Raw genomic sequence first — 18839 nt, 5'->3', positions numbered from 1 at the left:
TGTGTGTGTGTGTGTGTGTGTGTGTGCGTGTGCGCGCGCGTGTGCACACGCGCGGGCGGGCTTGTGTGTGTGCGTGCGCGCGCCCTGCACTGAGACACGAGTGCAGCAGGGGGCGCTTTAGCCCTTGAAGCTCTTCTTCCCTTTGTGGAAGAGGACTCGCCCAACGACAGCACAAACGTGTTCTGCACTTTTCCGGATGTGCATGCGCAGGCACAGGCACCCTCGCTGCTGGATTGTGTGAGGGCGCACTTGCGCGCCCCGAGTGAGGCTAAATTTAGAAAGTGGTCATCACATGGCAACTTGTCAGCTACGATCACTGTCACTGCGTGTGACACTACATTGCCCATGATCCTCTGCTGCTGTTGCTATGGCGAAGAGGGCAGGAGGAGGAGGAGGAGGAGGAGGAGGAGGAGGAGGAGGTGGTGGTGCAGCGCAGCGCAGCGCAGCGGGCGCCTCCCGCGCCTCCCGCGCTGGCTTGTCACATCAGATCGACACACGAGAAGCGCGCCAACGTGGCAAAATGACGCTCTTGATTGACTTTTGCTCATTTCTTCGTGCGAGGTCACTTCCTGCCATTTCATCTTCCTCCTCCTTCCTACAAGCTCTACCTTCCCGCCGGATATAGCCTGCCGAGCTTCTCGTGAGTCACGTGACCGTGCTCGACACCCCGCCCCCCGCTAGGACCATCGCGCGCACACAGTGAGGAGGCGAATGCCAATGAGAAGCTTGACAGGCGAGAGGACTTCATCCGACCAGAAGAGGAAGAGGTGGAGGAGGAGCGGGGCTGGGGTGGGGGGTGCTGCGGGGGGCTTTCGCCCTGAATGAAGGAAGCTCTCTGGGACGGCATTCCCCCTGGCCGCCATGGAGCGACGCGAGGAATGAGGGCGAATGGTGAGGGCAGGAAGCAGCAGCAGCAGCAGCAGCGGCGGTGGCGGCGGCGGCGGCGGAGGAGGAGGCGGCGAGGGCGGAGGTGGCCGCGGTGGTGGGGGGGCGGCGGCCGGGCGGCGCGCAAGGTGGCGCCGACGCTCCCGCAGGAGGCGGCCGTTGGCTAACGACAAGATGGCGCCCGCCGCCAAGAAGCTGGAGTGCTTCTCACCCGTGTTGTGCCACTGCAAGGTGGCCTGCACCAACAGCACCATCTCGCTCATGTTTGGATGCAAGGTGGGTGCGCCAAAGCCGCAGCGCCAAAGCCGCAGCGCCAAAGCCGCAGCGCCAAAGCCGCAGCGCCAAAGCCGCAGCGCCAAGGCCGCTGCGGCTTTAGCGCCAAAGCCGCAGCGCCAAAGCCGCAGCGCCAAAGCCGCAGCGCCAAAGCCGCAGCGGCGCTCGGCTCCAACTTGGAACCGGTGAAATTGCCGCTTCATTCAGTTTTTGCGTTCAGAGCTCATGGCGCCTTTGAAACTGCGCAAGGCTTTGCGTCGCAACCTGACTAGCGGCGACCTTCTTTTGGAACGTTGTAAACAACGCATGGAAGGGGCGCTTCCTGGAAAATGGGAATGAGCGGCCGGCCCACGTGAGCAAGCCTACTGCACCCGTTTCCCCCAACTGTCCAAATGGCGAGTCGGTCGGAGCGGCCACTTGGACCGTGGGTCCGGCGCTCCAACAATGTTGCAAATTGTCACAGTCGGGCAAGATGCCGAGTCGGGTTGGGCGGGCCACCTCGACCCCCGAAAGCGCCTCCGAGTGAAGGATTGCCAAAGCTGCTCTCCTCTTTTGGGGGTTCCCGGTTGGCTCTAACAGCCATCGGACGATTCGACCGAGAAGACAGATTTTCTCGTCCGTCTCTCGTCACGTCTCAGAAGCGGGATGAAAATACTGATTCATTTTACAATCGCTTCGTTGTCGATTCCGTGTTGCGCTTCTGAAACTGTCAAATGCCAAATGTTTTTGGATGACAAAATGAAGAATCCATACTGCGCTGAGTTCACGGTCAATCATTGCAGTGGGACACTTTTTGAAAGAGGCTTCCTTCGCGGCTGGCATGTTTGCGTCCGTCATGGAGCTTTCCTTCGGGCACTTGATGTTTGCGTCGTTGCTCTTTTGCAGCCCGTCCCTCAATCGTCTTCCTCGCTGTCCTCCTCGTCGGCCTCCTCCATCTGCTGCTGCTATTTTTAGCATCTTGAGTCAGCCTCCTGACAGGGACGAGGCTCTCGCTTCTGACTGCATCGGTGTGGTCTTCCTCCTCGGTGCCACGCAGATGTCGCCTCGCCTTGTGTTTCTCAGCAGAGCGCTCGCCTCGCCGAGGCCCATCTCAAGCTCAAAGTTGCGCATGGGGCATGTATCATCCAAAAAGCCGAACAGTTGAGCTCTTGGCCCCCAAAATGCCCTTCCGTCCTCACGGTGGCTGCCAGCGTTCAGGAAATCAGCTGTGTGAGCGCGCACCGCTTGACCCTCCGGGCTCCTTTTTCGCCGGGCACATTCGAACGACCCGGAAGGCGGCCACCGTGGGCTCAGCTGTTCTGCTCTTGCTTTTTGTATGAAACTGCGACATATACTCTGGAGCCGCATGCGTTTTGTCCTTATTCACGATCCATTTTTGGACTAGACCGACTTCAACTGAGGAGCGACGTGTCGTCCCCAAAATCGGGTACTCGCGCCATAAACCCGGCCTTGCGGTTTGGGTGCCGCGAGGTCACCTTGAGACGGCGCATTTCTGAACGCAGCCGCCCTGCGAGTGGTGTTGGGGCGTCCCGAGTTACACGGCGGGGATTTTTGGTCCCAGTCCGAGCTCCGATTTGAAGACATACAATTTGCGCCTGAGGACCAGTCAAGCTATGAACAAAAGTCTGAGCTGTCGTTGGGACGATACGGCGTCGTAATGCTCCCGGCCGGCCAAGCGCTACTCTTGTAGCTTGTTGACTGCGCCGTCGGAGTCCCTGGCGCGGCTTTCATCCGCCCGTCGTCCTCCCGACGGGTCGCCGACGCGCTGCGTGCTGGCCCGGAGCCAAAAAGGCTTGAACGAGCTCATGTGTCGGCGCTGTTCAAAGTCAAAGCAATTTGCAAGAAAGCAAGTTGGCCTTGGCGGGCCACCTCAAGATGTGTTGCGGGTTGGCCCGCCGGCCTCCTGTTTGTCGCCTGTCATTTCCGGTCTTTGCTCAACCTGGCCTGAATGCTTTGGGGACGAGGCAGGGCAATGGAGTGCCCAGAGAAAGACCCGCGCTAGCGCGGGAGGAACGTGCAAAGCCCGGGATCGGAACCCGCAACCTCTGCACCGAGAGACGGCCGGGCTAAGCGGCCGCCGCGTGAGCGTAATCGTCGTCTTTTTGACATTGATTTTTAGTCCCTTTGGGGTGGCCGTCCTCACGTTGTGGACTGTAGTATCGGCGGCGTTGAATGCGTGTGCCTTTTAAAAGCCGCCGTCGGAATGTGCGTCCAAATTGGTGGGCTGCCCCCTGCAAAGGCCCACCTCCAAGGCCGCGTGACGTGACTTCCGGCGAAGCCCGACCGCGCGCCGGTGTCCAAATTCATGCGGCCTTCAAGTCTGGCTTTTGTTTCCATGGAGACGGGCCCCGAGACAAGGCTGCTTGCTTGGGAGTAGCCGACTACGCTTCAGGCGGCCGGACAATTGCCTTGAAGTCATTCACTTTCAAATGTAGTCCTGTCGTCCGATTTTGTGAAACTGCTGAAACTTGTTGGTGCTTGACGTGTTTCTGTCAGAGGACGGTAGACTTGGCAATTACTTGCCGGCCGCCCAAATTGGACCCGCTTTCTGCGCTCGACACGGGGACGCGGCCGACAAATTTGGACGCGGCTCGGGGAGGAGCGGCTTGGACTTGTCGCAAGTCTGCAAGTCTGCCGGTGACCAAAGAAGGTCCCGAAGAAATGTCCCCTCGTCAAGGCGTTGTTTTTTTTCTGTTGCGAATGATGCACTCGTCCTCGTCAGATCTCACTTGAGCAAGTCCGCTCACGTGGCTCATTTTCCACTTTGCGCGTTTCGCATTACCGTTGGCGACCTTCCAGCTGCTTTTGTGGCCTCCCTCCCTCCCGAGCCGGGCCGATAAAGATTTTGACCGTTTCCCGTTTGGTGTTTCAGAAGTACCGGCACCACGATGAGGACTCGTCACCTCCGGAGGAGCGGAGCTCGCCGCAGCTCACGGAGGAGGCGGGCGCTCCGGAGCTGGTCCAGGTGGCCGAGAAGAACCTGTCCCAGATCGAGAACGTGCACGGATACGTCACCCATGCTCACATCTCCCCCATGAAGGTAGCGTACGCACGCTGGCACGCTGGCACGCTGGCTCGCTGGCTCGCTGGCTCGCTGGCTCGCTGGCACGCTGGCACGCTGGCTCGCTGGCTCGCTGGCTCGCTGGCTCGCTGGCTCGCTGGCTCGCTGGCTCGCTGGCTCGCTGGCTCGCTGGCACGCTGGCACGCTGGCACGCTGGCACGCTGGCACGCTGGCACGGTCCCGCTTGCCGGAAGCCGAAGCGCCAAACGTCGGCCTCAGCATCCTCCTCCTTGGACCTGTTGTGCGACAACTCAGTGTTTAGAAGAGAATGCTGGAAGGCCCTTCGTGGATAGGCAGGAGCAAGAACAACTCTTTGAAATGACTTGGCTTTCTGCTTGAATTGCTTCCAAACGATCTTCATGAGCGGTAAACATGGCGCACCACCCGCAATGTTTTTCTTGAGCGCAACATGTCAACGTTCACAACGCGGGGCGAGAAAAGCTCGGCCGAGGACGTCTTCTCTCAGAGCTAATCGGAGTCCGGCCAAATAAGTAGCGTCCAATCAATGCGGCCGGTCGGGCGGCGTTGGTCGAAGCCGAGCCGGCCGAAGCCGAGCCGGCCGAAGCCGAGCCGGCCGAACGCCACAACTTTGGAGTGACTTGCTGCCAAGGAGCGTCGTCACGCGGCAACGTCGTCTGGCGCGGACGGAACACAAGAGCTCCCGTCGCCGCGTGACGGCAGACCTCAACGTGGAGAAAGATGTTCCCCAAAATGTACACCCAAAATCCCTTTGGCGTGATTGGGGAATTTGAGACAAAGGCTTTTTTTGTCAAAGAGCACAGTAGTCAACGAATTGAAAGTTTTAGGGGGCGCTGGGAGAAAGTGTTGGGCCGCAGACGAGAAATTGAATTGTACAGCACATCTGACATTTCGCCTCAATTTGATTGCGCAACTGGTACGCCACACCATTTTCGATCCAGCTTTGATGGACGACGCGGCGTACGGACGTGAACACCAAGTTGAAGTTGGACAGCTTCGGCGCCCCAAATGTCGCCAAGCCAAGGCAAGGCAAAGCAAGGCAAGGCAAGGCAAGGCAAGGCAAGCCAAGGCAAGCCAGTCATTTCAAAGTGATGCCATACCGCTTCCTGCCACTGCATTGGGCTGCCGATGACGTGAAAAGACAAAGCGGCGCCGTCGGAGCCCCGCCTTGTCCTCGGCCTGTTGTACCGCGTGTGTCCCGCAGGTGGCGTCGCTGGAGTGCGTGTTTGATGGGTCGCCATCGTCGGGACCGGAGCTCCCCTCCTCCCCCGCACCCTCCTCCCTCTACCCCGTGGGTGACGACAGTCCCCTCCCGTCCTGCTCCTCCAACCCCTACCCCCCCGTCCAGGTAAAGACTCGGACGGCCGTTCGGCCTTGATTGCGGCCCACCTGAGCTCGCGTTCAGCCACTCTTAACGTCGCTTGCTCGTCATCCGCTTTCTCTCCGACTTTTTGGGGATCTGTGCTTGGGGAGCGCGGCCGCTGCATGCTCGCGACCTGTTTGACACGCAAACCGGATTTGGCATTCGCAGATGAGTTCAGCTTGAATCCAGATTTCCGCATCAATGCCCAACGCCAGTTGAGTCCCGATGACGTCCGGCGCCACCTGCGTTGGATCCAAGCGTAGCCCTGGCGCAGCCCTTATTTGAATGCACGTTAAAGTTAGTCGGCCGTCACTGAATCCATGTCACGGGCCGCAGCCATCCGGCTTGAGTTTGCCACCGACAAAAGTGGACGCCAAGTTGATCTTCCCCACGGTGCGTGTGGGACATTTGAGCTGCCGATTCCGGCGTGCCTGCCGCCGCCGCTCTGGTCACGTTCCCCGGCCAAAGCGTGGACAGACACGCGCGCCGGCACGCGGCCGCTCCAGGCAAACATTGATTATTCATGCGCCGGGCCGGCCGCTGACATGTGCCTGCCCGCCTCCCTTGCCAGAGGCCATCAGGCGTCACGGGCGCCGTCGCACAAGCGTCGCGTCCCCAACCAAGGGCAGCGCATTTGTCGGCAGCCAGCGCCGGCCGGGCATGTCCGCGCGGCAGCTCTTCACCTCCCGGTCCGTCGACGGCGCCGAGCGCAAGGCCGCCCGGCCCGACGGCGCCGGCGCGGGAGTGCGCGGGGCCCGCCCGCAGGTGCGAGCGTCGCTGGCCACCTTCACGGCCTGCGCCGTGCCGGCGTCGTGCCGCGCTCGCGGCCGCTTCCTCAACCTGCGCGACAGCGTCAAGAAGAGTCCCACCAGGACCGGCGCCAAGGTGGCGGGCGGCGGCGGCCGCCGCTCGCACGCGCCCCGGGTGCCCCTCGCCTACGTCAAGGTAGTCGTCCTCGCTCGGCCTCGCTCGGCGGCCCCGAACGTTGCGCTCGCTACGATCCCGCGTGGTTTGCTCCTTTCCTTTCGGGCCATTTGGAGATGACGCTTGGCCAGCGGCTCCAGTTTGCCCTCTGCGATCCGGCTTTCGCCCCCAACCGCCCCCCTCCCCCCTGCCTTCATGATACTTTTGTGCTCATTTGTTTCATCTTAGCCTTGGCCTTGCTTTGCTGGAGACTCTTGCGTTGGCGTCTGGGGGGCTCCAAGGTTTGCATTTGCGCTTCCTTTCCTCGGCACAAACGGGAAGCGTTTAGCGCCACAGATCCGCTCCAAACAAACCCCGCCGACGGCCTCATAACTGCTCTTATGATCCATGCGCGGCCCTCCGTAATTGTTGGCAGCCCTGGTTCACGTGTGCTCTTGAGCTTCCGAGTCTTTCGTTTTTGCTTGTGAAAACACAAAGTTAAGGAAAATCCCCCCTCGGATTCAAGTGCATTCCGTTGTCCATTCCGTTCCCCAAAAGTAGTTTGAGGCGAGGCGAGGCGAGGTTTGCCCCGATTGTGAGCAGGCCGCGGCCACGGGAGGAGCTCGCTACCGAGCTCTCAAATTGTCCGGACGGGAGACAAAGCCAATTCCTCGGAAGGCGTCTTCAGCGGGGCTGCCGCTCCTTGCGCTTTGCTTTGCTTTGCTTTGCTAGCAAACGTGACAAGGAAACGTCTTGATCGCCGCGTTGTCCGGTTGAACACCGAATTGCACGCTTTGGGGTAATTGCGGAGCAGAACAAAAGTGTATCGTACACACGAATTTCTGGTTTGGTCAAGTTTGCCTTTTGTGGTTAGTTGAACACTGCTGGTTGAATTGCAAGAGGTGCGTTCGATTTGTGCCGCCGCCGCCACCTGGTGGAGGAGCATCGAAGTGCCGTAGCCGGCAGCACGCGTGGCTGCCCTTGACCGCCGCCCACCACCACAATTGTTTCCCGAATGGCTCTTTTATGCCATTGATCGATGCGTTGGCTCGCCGCGTGCTCATTTTAGCCACCGGGGCCCGGCGGCCTCACTGTGCGCTGGCGTGCGCTGGCGTAACGGAGGTCAGCGGCTCGACGGCCCGCTCCTCGTCACACCCGCCCGCCGCGTGCAACTCTTTCCCCAAGACTTGAAAGTTATCGCGCGCATCTTGATTGATCTTGTGCGTCTCCTCTTGTTGTCCAGGCCGACCCTCCTCCTGTGTTGGTCAACGCCGACAGCCTGGACGCGCCGCCTTACGTGAGTGACACGCCGGCCGCCGCAGGAAGTTGCTCCTTTCAAGAATGCCTTTGCGGCGGCAAGGGAGGAGGCCCTGACGAGTGCCGCTCACCACTCGCTCGTCACCACAAAGGCATTTTCACATCGCGGCTTTGACGCTTGGACGAACAAATGCAATGGCGCCCGCGATTGGAATTTTCCAAAGCTATTCGGCGCCAGCTATGAACTTGTTTGCTGCCAGAGGTTTTCAGCCCCTGTTTGATCCTAACGTTTGAGTGAAACAAAAAGTTCCTGGGATTGAATGGCGGGCGTGCATGTGCGAAAAGACAAGTAAATCCGTCAATGAGTTAACGGCGTGCGTCATTGCCGCTGCAGCGCACCTGATCAACGTCAGCTTCTGTAATAAATATGGAGCACATTGGTCAATTAGGATAGGGTGACGTTATTTGGTACAGCAACGGAATAAGGAAGACCGGTGGTCATAATTCCAACCGCAGGAAGTAGTAGCTCGCTCCAGCACGTAGGGAAAGAAGGCAAGAGTAAGGACGCGATGCCATATTTAGGCCGGCTTCAAAAAGTCCTGAATTTGCGCAGGTCAACGGCGCCGAGGCCGACTACGAGTACGAGGAGATCACGCTGGAGAGGGTGAGTGCGCCGCTCTTGCCCGAGCTCGTTGGGCCCGCGATGACGCCTTGCCGCCGCCCGTCCAGGGTAACTCGGGCCTGGGCTTCAGCATCGCCGGCGGCGTCGACAACCCCCACGTCGGCGAGGACCCCAGCATCTTCATCACCAAAGTCATCGCGGGGGGCGCCGCCGCGCAGGACGGACGCCTCAGGTGCGTGCATTATGCAACACGTCACCCGATCGCCTCGACCGACAACCTCTCGGGTGACGTTGCGTCCTTTACTTTGTCCGCCTTCAATTTGGCCCCGGCGGTTCGCGCAGGCCCTCTTGTTTTCGGCAGGGAGGACAAAACCATTTGGGGGAGCTTTCCTGACGACGGCGCGCTACGCAAACGTCTGCCGGTCCTGCTGGCTTGCCGGTCCAGGCCGTTCCCGCGCGTTCAACTCCAAACTCCCGATGATGCGCCTTTGTTCAAAGACTTGCTTTTGACTCAAAGCGCATTGAAAGGACTCCGACGCCCCCGAACCTTCGAGCGGGGCGAGCTCGTCTTGCCTCTTTTGCCTCTCGGCCTCCCCCCGGCTGCAAAAGAGTCTTTGGCCGCGCCTTGGAAACGTTTGCGACCCGAGGCACGCGCTCCCAAACGGGCCGCCGCCATTTGCGGCTACGAGGTGGCCTTTTTGGCTCCCGGCAATAAAGATTGCATTTAGCGGCCGAACATCTCATTGTTTTGCCATACTTTGACCTTTAACATTTGTTGAACTTTACCCGCCGTGAGAGAAGAGCTTTGCAGGTTGGCTTTTTTCGCCGTTTTTGGAGGCGCTTCGGATGTTTAAATGTCACCGTCTTGCGTTCATGTTTTCCCAAATAATCCGAATGAAATGAGGCCATCGGCCGACGTCTTGCGCCGAGGCTGAAGGAGCGCGCGTGAGCCTCACTGACGGCCGGGGGGGGGGGGGGGGGGGGCGTTTTCCCTTTTCAGAGTGAACGACGTGATCCTGCGCGTGAACGACGCGGACGTCCGCGACGTGACGCACAGTCGCGCCGTGGAGGCGCTGAAGGAGGCGGGCTCTCTGGTGCGACTCTACGTGCGGCGCCGCAAGCCCGCGGGCGACAAAGTGGTGGACATCAAACTGGTCAAGGGCCCCAAAGGTAGGTAGGCGGACACGTCTCCAAGTCTTGGCGCGCTTTGATTGCCCGGCTGTGGCTTTTAGGTCTGGGCTTCAGCATCGCGGGGGGCGTGGGCAACCAGCACATCCCGGGCGACAACGGCATCTACGTCACCAAGATCATCGAGGGCGGCGCCGCCCACAGGGACGCCCGGCTGCAGATCGGGGACAAGCTTGTGGCGGTGAGCGCCCGCGGCGGCGGCGGCGGCGCCCGGGCGACGTGCGAGTGACGCGTGTCGCCTGCGCAGGTCAACAGCTGCTGTCTGGAGGAGGTGAGCCACGAGCACGCCGTCACGGCCTTGAAGAACACGCCCGACGTGGTCTACCTCCAAGTGGCCAAGCCCAACAACGTCTTCATCGGCGCCACCTTGGACCCGCAGCGCCTGGACAGCCGTAAACTGCCTCTTGGCCTCCTCCTCCTCCTCTTTAGCTTCCGTCTTTCTTTTCCTTGACTCTTGTTTTTGCTTTTTCGTCAAGCTCTTTTTTGCCCTTCACGTTTTCCTCTTCATCTTGCTCTTCTTTCTTTTCTGTTCCGCTCCTCTGGTTTCTTGTTCGTCACTCTCGCTTTTGCCTTTTCCTCCCGGTTCTGTTTTCTTGTCACGCGTGGTGTTGACCGTTGTGCCGTTTGCGGCCCTGACGGCGCGTCTGTGCGCGTGTGCCTCCTTAGCGTTCTCTCAGCACCTGGAGAATCACATCGGCGCCCCCAACTTCCTGTCTCAGCCCCTCCCCCCGCCGGCCTCGTCGGAACGCCACTCGCCAACGGCCAAGGGCGCGCCGGGAGATGACGACGTCTCACGGTACGGCCGCACTCTTTGCCCCGAGTGTGCGTGCGTGCGCTTTTGCGGCCCGTCTTTTGACTGCCGAACGGAAGACGTTCCGCCCCGGCTTGCGGTCTTGCCTTCGAGGCAGCGAGCCTCGATGTCGGCTCGATAAAGTTGGCTTGCCCCTGCCGCTGCGCCCCGTGAAACGGAAAATAGTCCCGAATAGTGCCAAGTGCATGCGGCCTAAGTCGTCACCCTCGACAGAGCGTTTGAGCATGTTAAAGCCAAGCTTAAAACGAGCGCTTTTGCACTGCGGTTTGCCAGTCAAACAAAGCCACTGAAACGCAAAAGTGCAACCGGGCGCCCTTTAGGTGGCAAAACGCAGAGCTGGCGACGGAAATGACGGAACGCTAAACCGGTTGCGCCCGACTATTTGGAAATGCTGGCGTCTTCCGCTCGGGCGAGGGAGGCCCGCCGATGAACGCCACCAACGTCGGAAGTGGCGGGCCACGTGTTGCGCAATTTGCATTCGTCGTTGCGGCTACGAGCTCGCTGGCCAATTGCGCCATTTCCGGAGCTCACTAAAGTCCTTCGAATCCTTCCCGAGGCTTGACTCGCGCAAAGCGTGGACTCAATTTCTCAAATATTCCACCAAAGTCCAGCTGCTGCAGTCAGCCTTTATTCATTAGAAGACGAGCGGCGAGCGACGGACGTCTCGCTGCTCATTTTGCATCCTCGTCGGCACGTCGCCTGACGCGCTCAAGAAAGCAAACCGTCCGTCTGGCGTCCGTCTTGAACCGGTGGCTCCACGCCGGCTTTTGAGAAGGACGCGGCTGGTTGACCCAACCTGGCTTCCTTCCGCTCGGTGTCACGTCAGGTTTCCCATTCGCCGTCAGCTGGGATGAGCTTGAGCATGAGCAGCCCGCAAGCGATTGGGGGAAAAAAAAAAAAAAGCACAAACACACCCGGCGGCACTAACATTCAACTTTGACGCCAAGGCCGCACACTTTGATGTAAAGACTGGCCATGAGAACGCCCAAGTGTAAACTGGAGAGCTTGTCCGGCCCAATGAAATGTGTGATGTGAATGAGCTTTTGCTCGAGGCGAGCGCCGGTCACAGCGCCCGTTTGCTGTTTTCCTGTTCCAGCAGGGAGCCCCGCAAGGTGGTCCTGCACCGCGGCACCACCGGCCTGGGCTTCAACATCGTGGGCGGCGAGGACGGCGAGGGCATCTTCATCTCCTTCATCCTGGCCGGAGGACCCGCCGACCTCTGCGGCGAGCTGAGGAAGGGCGACCGCCTGGTATCGGTACGTGGCGCCGCGCTCCCTTCGACTCGAAGGGCCGCCCGCTTTGAGGGAACCGGCCCTCGGCGCGAGTCCGAGGCCCGCTCGGCAAACGCTCCGCGGTTTGTTTCTGCTTGTTTTGTAACGCGGCCGTCTGGCGGCGGGCCTTTTGTTTTCCAAGCAAAGTGCCGCCCGCCATTGGCGCCGCCCTGTCGCGAGAGAAGCACTGAAGGTTCCAAAAAGGAAAGTTTCAATGAATGCCGCATGACTTTGAGGCCATTTTTAATGGATGTTTTTTGCTTTTGTGACACCGACAAAAAGACGAGCGAAAAAGGGCCGTCGTTGTCCAAAGAATTCCTCGACGGAATTCGGCAGCGGCCATCGGAGAAATAGCCTCTTGCAAAAGAGCCCCGGCCTGTTGCGCAACACCGAAGGCGCTTCGAATGTTTGGGGAAGCTTTTTCAAATCCAACACATGCGGCGATAGGGAGCAAAAGCAACGGCTCGCACAAAACCATTGCACCCGTCGCCGCGACAAAATCAAGTGGAACAAAACACCAAATGGTGGCTCGGCCAAAAGTTCACTTCGGGCCCTTTGGTCCCCGTTTACCGGACCACCGAGTTGACGTAGCTAAGGCGCTTCACGTGGAGAAGAGCAGGGGCTTGTGCTTGTGCTTCTGCTTCTGCTCCTCCTCTGACCGGCCAAAAAGGTTGGAGCTGGCTCATGCTAACCGCTGTCTTGGTGTCCAGTTCAACAGCTGTAGACAAATTGAACGCGCTTAGCGGAAGCGGCAAGTTCCCGAGCGACCGTCGGCCGAGCCCGCTCCCCGTCTGGCTCGCTTCAGGCTGTCGCGATTGCCGTGGCGTGCCGCCCTTTGGATTCGCAACACTGCCGCCGTGTGCAGTACGTTCTCATCGCTGATTGGCTGCCGCTAAGCACTTTTCTCCCAGACGCGCCTTCCGCGTGGCGCAATAGTAGGGGAAGGCCGCCGCCGCCGCCGCAACAAACCCAAGCTGAAGCCTCAACATGGACAAAGGCGTGCCGAGCCACGCTTCTTGACGGCCCCCCAAAAGTGAGGAGCTCACCGATGACCCCCCCCCCCCCCCCCGACATGTGCGCAGGTGAACGGCGTGGACCTGCGCAGCGCCACGCACGAGCAGGCGGCCGCCGCGCTCAAGAACGCCGGCCAGACGGTCACCATCATGGCGCACTACAGGCCCGAGGGTAAGTCGCTCACACGCGCAGGGCCGCATCGGGTGGGACCAACGCAAAGTGGACGAGCTCGACGCTCACGTCTTTCTTGCCACGTTTGCAAAATGCCGTTTGTGGTTGCCGCGCACGTGGCGGGCTTTAGGTTGTTTCCCAAATGGGGCAGCGCCGACGGGTCCAGTTTGGACATTTTGGGAGGCCGATGCCAATCCCCACATTTGTTGAATCAAAACATGGCAAGAAGCAGGAGCAGAGGAGTTCAGGCCGTAATGTACGCGGCATGGAAGCCGCGTTGTGAAAATGCAAAATGCAAAACAGGAATTGTGCCAGATGCCTTTTGAAGAGCTGAAGTCAAAAAAACCCAACAAATCTTGACAACAAAGTGTTCTCCAAACAGGGCATTCTGACAGACACTGACTGTGTTTGTGGACGTTGAGGTAACCCTCGACGGGCGGGAGCGCGTATCCGCCTTTCTACCTGGAAAGCCATTTTCTTTCTTGAATCCGATTCTCGGTCTCCTGCCCCATAAAATGCATCGGAATATCCACCTGACGGTGTCGTGACGGTGCGCCCAAGTGAAAAAGACGAGGCGCTCGTGGACTTTGAACCAGTCCGTGAACGTGATATATGCTTAAGATATATGTTTGTAGACAATGACGATATCGACGTCTTTGCAACAGAATAGAGGATGGTATTTACCACTCGACTTTTTCAAATGAAAAATAGTGCTCGTCTTGCACTGATTAAAAAAAAAAAAAAAAAAAAAAGGCCCGAAAACGCGTTATTTTTATATCCTTGACTGAAACCGTAACGACGAATAAACTGGGGCCAGTTTGAAAGCCACGTCTAAGCGTTCAATTTCTTTGGGAATTGTGTTTCTATGTTCTACAGGGGCTGAGATCGTGATGAATTTCTAGGTGTTGAATTTGCAGGCAAATTTTCGGAGGTGATTCCAAAGACGCTCTTGGCTTTGAGAGAGATGTTGAGCCAGGCGCTTTAGGCCTTCATGGCTTCAGCAGCAAAAGCACCCCTTTTTGTCCATCACAGCTGGCGGCCACTTTGTCACTTCTTTCGACTGAAAATGACAGACATCGCGGTTGCTCAGGTAACGCCCAAACATGGCTCGGCTTCAGAAAACGGGTGAGCCGCGCAGGTGGTCCCGAGCTGAGCCGCAAAAGCGGCGAGTGACAAAATGGCCGCCCTCAGAGATGGCTCAAAACGGCTGAGTTTTGCCGCCTAACTCAACTTCCACCAACGCAAGACCAGTGGGAATGCCCTGTTTCGACTAGTGGGCCTGCGTAGACCATATTGTGTTTGGGTTGACTTGCCCTGTAATGTTGCAAAGGACTTGTGTCTTTCCTAATGGCCCTGTGAGAGGCTGCACCAGAATGGCGGCCAAAATGCAAGCAAACGTGGCGGCAGCACAGTACGAATGCGCCGGTAGCGCGGCGGTCAAGGCAGCGAGCCAGGCAGGCTGATTTTGAAACGCGCGCCGCGCCGCGCCGCGCCGCTGACGTGAGGGCGGCGAGGCGAGCCGAGGCCAGGCCAAGACGAGCATTTGTTGGGCTTCCCGCGCAGAGTACGGCCGCTTCGAGGCCAAGATCCACGACCTGAGAGAGCAGATGATGAACAGCAGCATCAGCTCCGGATCGGGATCTCTCAGGACCAGCCACAAGAGGTCGCTCTACGTCAGGTCAGACCAGCGGCGCCTCGCCCTCGCCCTCCTCTCCTCCTGCTCCGCCCCCTCCTCCTCCTCCTGACGCGCGGCCCAACGTGCAGGGCGCTGTTTGACTACGACAGGACTCGGGACTCGGGTCTTCCCAGTCAGGGCCTCAACTTCAAGTTTGGGGACATCCTGCACGTGGTCAACGCCTCCGATGACGAGTGGTGGCAAGCGCGCCACATGACGGCCGCCGGAGACGTCCAAGAGGTCGGCGTCATACCCAGCAAGAGGAGGTCGGACGCCGCACGCACGCACGCACGCACGCACGCACGCACGCACGCACGCACGCACGCACGCACGCACGCAGGCAGTGTTGACTTTGAAGGGGTTTGATTGGCAGGGTGGAGAAGAAGGAGCGAGCCAGGTTGAAGACGGTCAAGTTCAACCCCAAATCCCGAGAGCGAGGGGTGAGTCGGGCCACGCCCACTTTGTATGCGCATCACCGCCTCGAGCGTCCTAGCATGTAGCACGTGTAGCGCTTTCTCTTAGCATCCTAGCATGTAGCTCACTCACGTTTGCACTTGACATCGTAGCATTTAACACATTTTCCCCGCTTGTGGTTGCTTAGCAGCTGGCATGTTAGCACTTTGCTTAGCATGTAGCAGATTAGCTCTTCCTTGTCACGCCTCGCTCACACGTCAGCTGATGTGTTAGCATGCAAAGCAGGGGTCTCAAACTGACAGCAAAGTCCCAACGTGTCGTTGGACCCCCACCCTCTTTTGCTGTGCCGTTGCCATGGGCGACGTGTGTATCACTTGTGGCCGATGACGGCAAAACGTAATCCGTCACAAAGTGACACCAAACTACCCCCCCCGGCGCACTCGTGTCTCCCTCCTAAGGCGCCTGGAGAGGCAATGTTTTTTTCCGCTGCGCGCATGGGCGGCCCGACTTGTCTGAAAGGTCGCGCTGCTCCACAAGTCCAACGTCACGCACGATTCAAGCGGGCAGGCTGAGGAGGATGCAAAGCCGCCGCCTCAGGCAGTCAGGCAGGCAGGCAGGCAGATGAGCCACACGGCCGCCTCGCCAACCTCCTTCACCTTCTCAACAACCGCTCATATGAGTGGAAAGATTGGATTAGCGGTAGTTCTTGGGGACTACTTGAAGCGCTTTTTGGTGGAATAGTTGATGCGGCGCACAAGTTGACTTTGAGACCCCTGCTGTCAAGGATGAGCTCTTCCCTTTAGCACTTCACTTAGCATGGCATCAACGAGCTCACTTTGTTGTGTTAGCACATTAGCCATCTCACATTAGCTCTTCTGTTAGCACGCTTGCATATTAGCTATAATTGGAGCCTGAGGACAAGTCGTTCCTGTTTGCCCGATCGATTTTGGTCTAAGCTTAGGCTGGACCCTGTAAGAATCGCGCAATGTTTTGGGGCTTTATTTTGCTACGCTAGCTCCTAGCGGCGCATACTAATGAGCGCGTGTGCAACGGAAGCCTCTCGCAGCTGATCCTAACCGCATGTCGCTGATCTTTGAGCATCCCGGCGGCCGCGGCGGCGTTTCGACTGCTCGCTAACGGCCCGACTGCCAAGCGCATGACCCGACGTAACCCTTGACGTGGATGTCTGCCTCATCTTCATCATCTTCATCACTCACATGGAGCCACGCCCCCTCTAAACATTTGAATAAGCAAATATTCACCTGTTTGCGCTGTTGCTCTGGCAACAACTTTGGAATGGCCGCACCTTTCTCGCGCTGCCTCGTCAGCGTCACCTACGTGTGTGTGTGAGAGTGTGGGGGTCTTGTAGGGCTGGGCGATATACATCGTCATCGATAGCATGGTCAACGTCAATTTCCCAATTTTACATTATCGAGTGTCGATACTGTCTCGAAAAGAAAAGTCGAACGAGTCCATTGGCGGGCGCAGCGAAGGGGGAAGTGATGAAATTCTCATTCAACCAAGCAGCGGGCAGAATTCAGTCACGTGACTCTGCGACGGCAGCCGAGGGACCGCAACATACGGAGGCGCGTCGCGTCATTTTTCAGCCAGTCTGCCGCGTCCGAGCCTGGAAAGGATTGGCGGTCGACAAGACTGACGTGGGGCCCGAGAAATTTGCTCCGTGGGCCCACAAACGTGTTCCGACGAGCGCATTAGGATGGAAACTGCGGGTGTGCAAGCACGCTCGAGAAACGCCACGTAAGCGTAAGCGCTCAGCACAGCTTGGCCGGGTGGAGCAAACAAATCTGCTGTAGCGTCGTCAACGTTGTGGGCAACGTTGTTGACAACGTTGACACTCGCACACGCGTCCGTCCAGAGATTGCGGCCCAATTTGCTGTCACTCCAAACGAGCGCTCGTGTTTCTCTTGGCGCCTTTGTCGAGGAGCTTGCGCAACAATCGCCAGCCATCCATTCTGGCATTCTTGGTTGGCAGTGGAAGACCAGCGTTCAATTCACATCAATATTCACAAAAATCCATCCGTAGTCGAGCCATCACTCGGGAAGTTGGTCATTGTTCAATTCGGCCGCGTTATCGTGATGGAGTTTGGGGGAAAAATCTGGAGAGATTCTTTTTCGGCTCATATCGCCCAGCCCTCGGCTCGTGCGTGCGTGCGTGCGTAGCGGTTCTTCCTTGTTGGTGCTGCCAGGCTGCGGCCAGTGAGCGGCAGTCAGCGTTTGACGTTGCGGCCACTTCCTGTCCCTCTGATGTGTACTCGCTGTAGCCGTCGGGCGACAAGCGTAGAAAGGGCGTGTTGGCCAGGTCCTTCCTGTTCGGCAAGAGTCGCGACGGCGGCGAGCAGGACAGCAGCGACGTGGAGCGTGAGTAGCAGGCCCGCCGCCGCCGCCACCGCGGGCGCCGCGTGCTCATCGGTCAGCGACAGGAAGAGAGATCAGCCGCTGACCCGGTTGTCACGGCGACGAGGCCACCCACTTTTTTTTTTTTTTTCTTTCCCCCTCCTCCTCAATTGGACCCCACCGGCCCAAACGGCGTCGTCCTCTCTCGCGCCGCGTCTGCTCTCTCGCTCTGTCGCTGCGATGCCGTAACTTCCTGTTTGTGCTTCTTCTTCTCTTGTCGCCTTCAGGACGCCATCGACCTCCTCGCCAAAGGACACAGTGAGTCAAATGCGCAACTTGGTCCTGCCAACGTCAGGAAAGGTGTAGGGGGAAAAAAAAAAGAACAGGAAGCAAAGCCTGCTCCGTCTTTATTGAGCCACACTTGCCAAAGTGTCGCAACGGCCTGCAGGTCACTTGGCCACCAAGACGTGAAAAGATGAACGCCAGAGCACGGTTGCCAAGTGCAACTTTTCTGTGCTGTTCTTCACACGTGGGCGTGTCCACCTTGAAGTCAGCCACTTTTCCTGTCAGCTCAAGTACCGGAAGCCGTGACCGATGGCTCTCGCTCGCTCGCTCTCTCTCTCTCTCTCTCTCTCTCTCTCTCTCTCTCTCGCTCTCTCTCTCTCTCTCTCTCTCTCTCTCTCTCTCTCTCTGACGTGTTTTGGTGCCGCAAATCGACAGACGACGGCACACCTTACATTTGAAATATTCCTACTTTTCTTCCGGCTGGCCGTACGTGCCGCGCCGCCTTTAACATCAGTCTGCTGCCGCCGAGCACTTTGTTGGGAGGCCGGTCATTCGGAGGTGTCATCAAGAGCAGCACAGCTATCGCATTGAGTGACGGAAGCGAGCCAACATCAGCCAAGGAAAGCCAAGTGGGCCGAGCTCTTTTTGCACCTCCTTGGAAGTGGGAAGTGGGGGGGGGGGGAATACGGTCACCGGACTGGCGGCCAGCCAACGTGTGGGCGCTCACCATTTAGCCGTATGCCTCTTTTTCCTTTGCTTTTGCTACTCTTGGAACAAAGAAGACAGGTGTCAATTGTAACAAAACAATTTAGAAACCCCAAAAAGGGAGGAGGAGAAGGAGGAAGAGGAGCATCACCCCCCACCCCCCACCCCCCCGCGTAGCATAACGGGCATCGTTAGCTGGTCAGGCTGCCAACAGGCTAATGGTTGCGTCAGAAAGTGGCCAACAAGCAGCCGGTGGCTTCCCCGAGGCGGGCGGAGCCGGCGTCCGGCCGGCCCCGCCCCGCCCCCTCCCCTCCCCTTCCCCACCACCTGCAGGAGTCTTGGTTGTCCGGAGGAGGCGGGGCCCGGGCCGCTCATCACGCCTTTTTTTCTCCCCAGAAAGCTTTTTCCGCCGTATTGCTTGGGCTGCCGCGTGTGGCGACTGACCCGCTTTGTCCTTTCAGAAGCCGCCGCCACGTCCAACGCCAGCGACAGCGAAAGCAGCTACCGTAAGCGCAACCTCCCTCTTGCTCACAGCTTCCGCGTCGCTCGTCGAGACGGCGTCGCTCGTCGCGACGACCTCGCTGACCGCCCAGCCATGTTTTGCATC

At 58.7% G+C, this 18839-nt stretch overlaps 1 protein-coding gene across 14 annotated transcripts in view; it reads left to right on the top strand.

Annotated features, from left to right (window-relative positions):
• Positions 1-18839, top strand: part of dlg1b (discs large MAGUK scaffold protein 1b) — a 31332-nt gene that overhangs the window by 9115 nt on the left and 3378 nt on the right. For 3 of the 14 annotated variants that reach the window (XM_086044231.1, XM_086044232.1, XM_086044237.1), the window contains 16 exons: positions 4031-4198; positions 5403-5546; positions 7708-7761; positions 8335-8385; positions 8451-8575; positions 9344-9513; positions 9576-9712; positions 9779-9923; positions 10198-10327; positions 11439-11598; positions 12696-12798; positions 14362-14476; positions 14563-14739; positions 14847-14913; positions 17170-17266; positions 18694-18738. In XM_086044231.1, the coding sequence (XP_085900357.1) occupies positions 4031-4198; positions 5403-5546; positions 7708-7761; positions 8335-8385; positions 8451-8575; positions 9344-9513; positions 9576-9712; positions 9779-9923; positions 10198-10327; positions 11439-11598; positions 12696-12798; positions 14362-14476; positions 14563-14739; positions 14847-14913; positions 17170-17266; positions 18694-18738 (1888 nt within the window). Of the gene's footprint in view, positions 1-416; positions 892-938; positions 1162-4030; positions 4199-5402; positions 5547-7707; positions 7762-8334; positions 8386-8450; positions 8576-9343; positions 9514-9575; positions 9713-9778; positions 9924-10197; positions 10328-11438; positions 11599-12695; positions 12799-14361; positions 14477-14562; positions 14740-14846; positions 14914-17169; positions 17267-17529; positions 17561-18693; positions 18739-18839 lie in introns of those variants that run through there. The other 11 variants (XR_015088527.1, XR_015088528.1, XM_086044234.1 and 8 more) reach the window with 8 other exon arrangements.

Source organism: Filicampus tigris, chromosome 10 (assembly GCF_054856515.1).
Source record: "Filicampus tigris isolate MCC_2025a chromosome 10, RoL_Ftig_1.0, whole genome shotgun sequence".
Lineage (NCBI taxonomy): Eukaryota > Metazoa > Chordata > Actinopteri > Syngnathiformes > Syngnathidae > Filicampus > Filicampus tigris.
The sequence above is the reverse complement of the archived record's forward strand: the minus strand, read 5'-3'. Positions and strand labels throughout refer to the sequence as shown.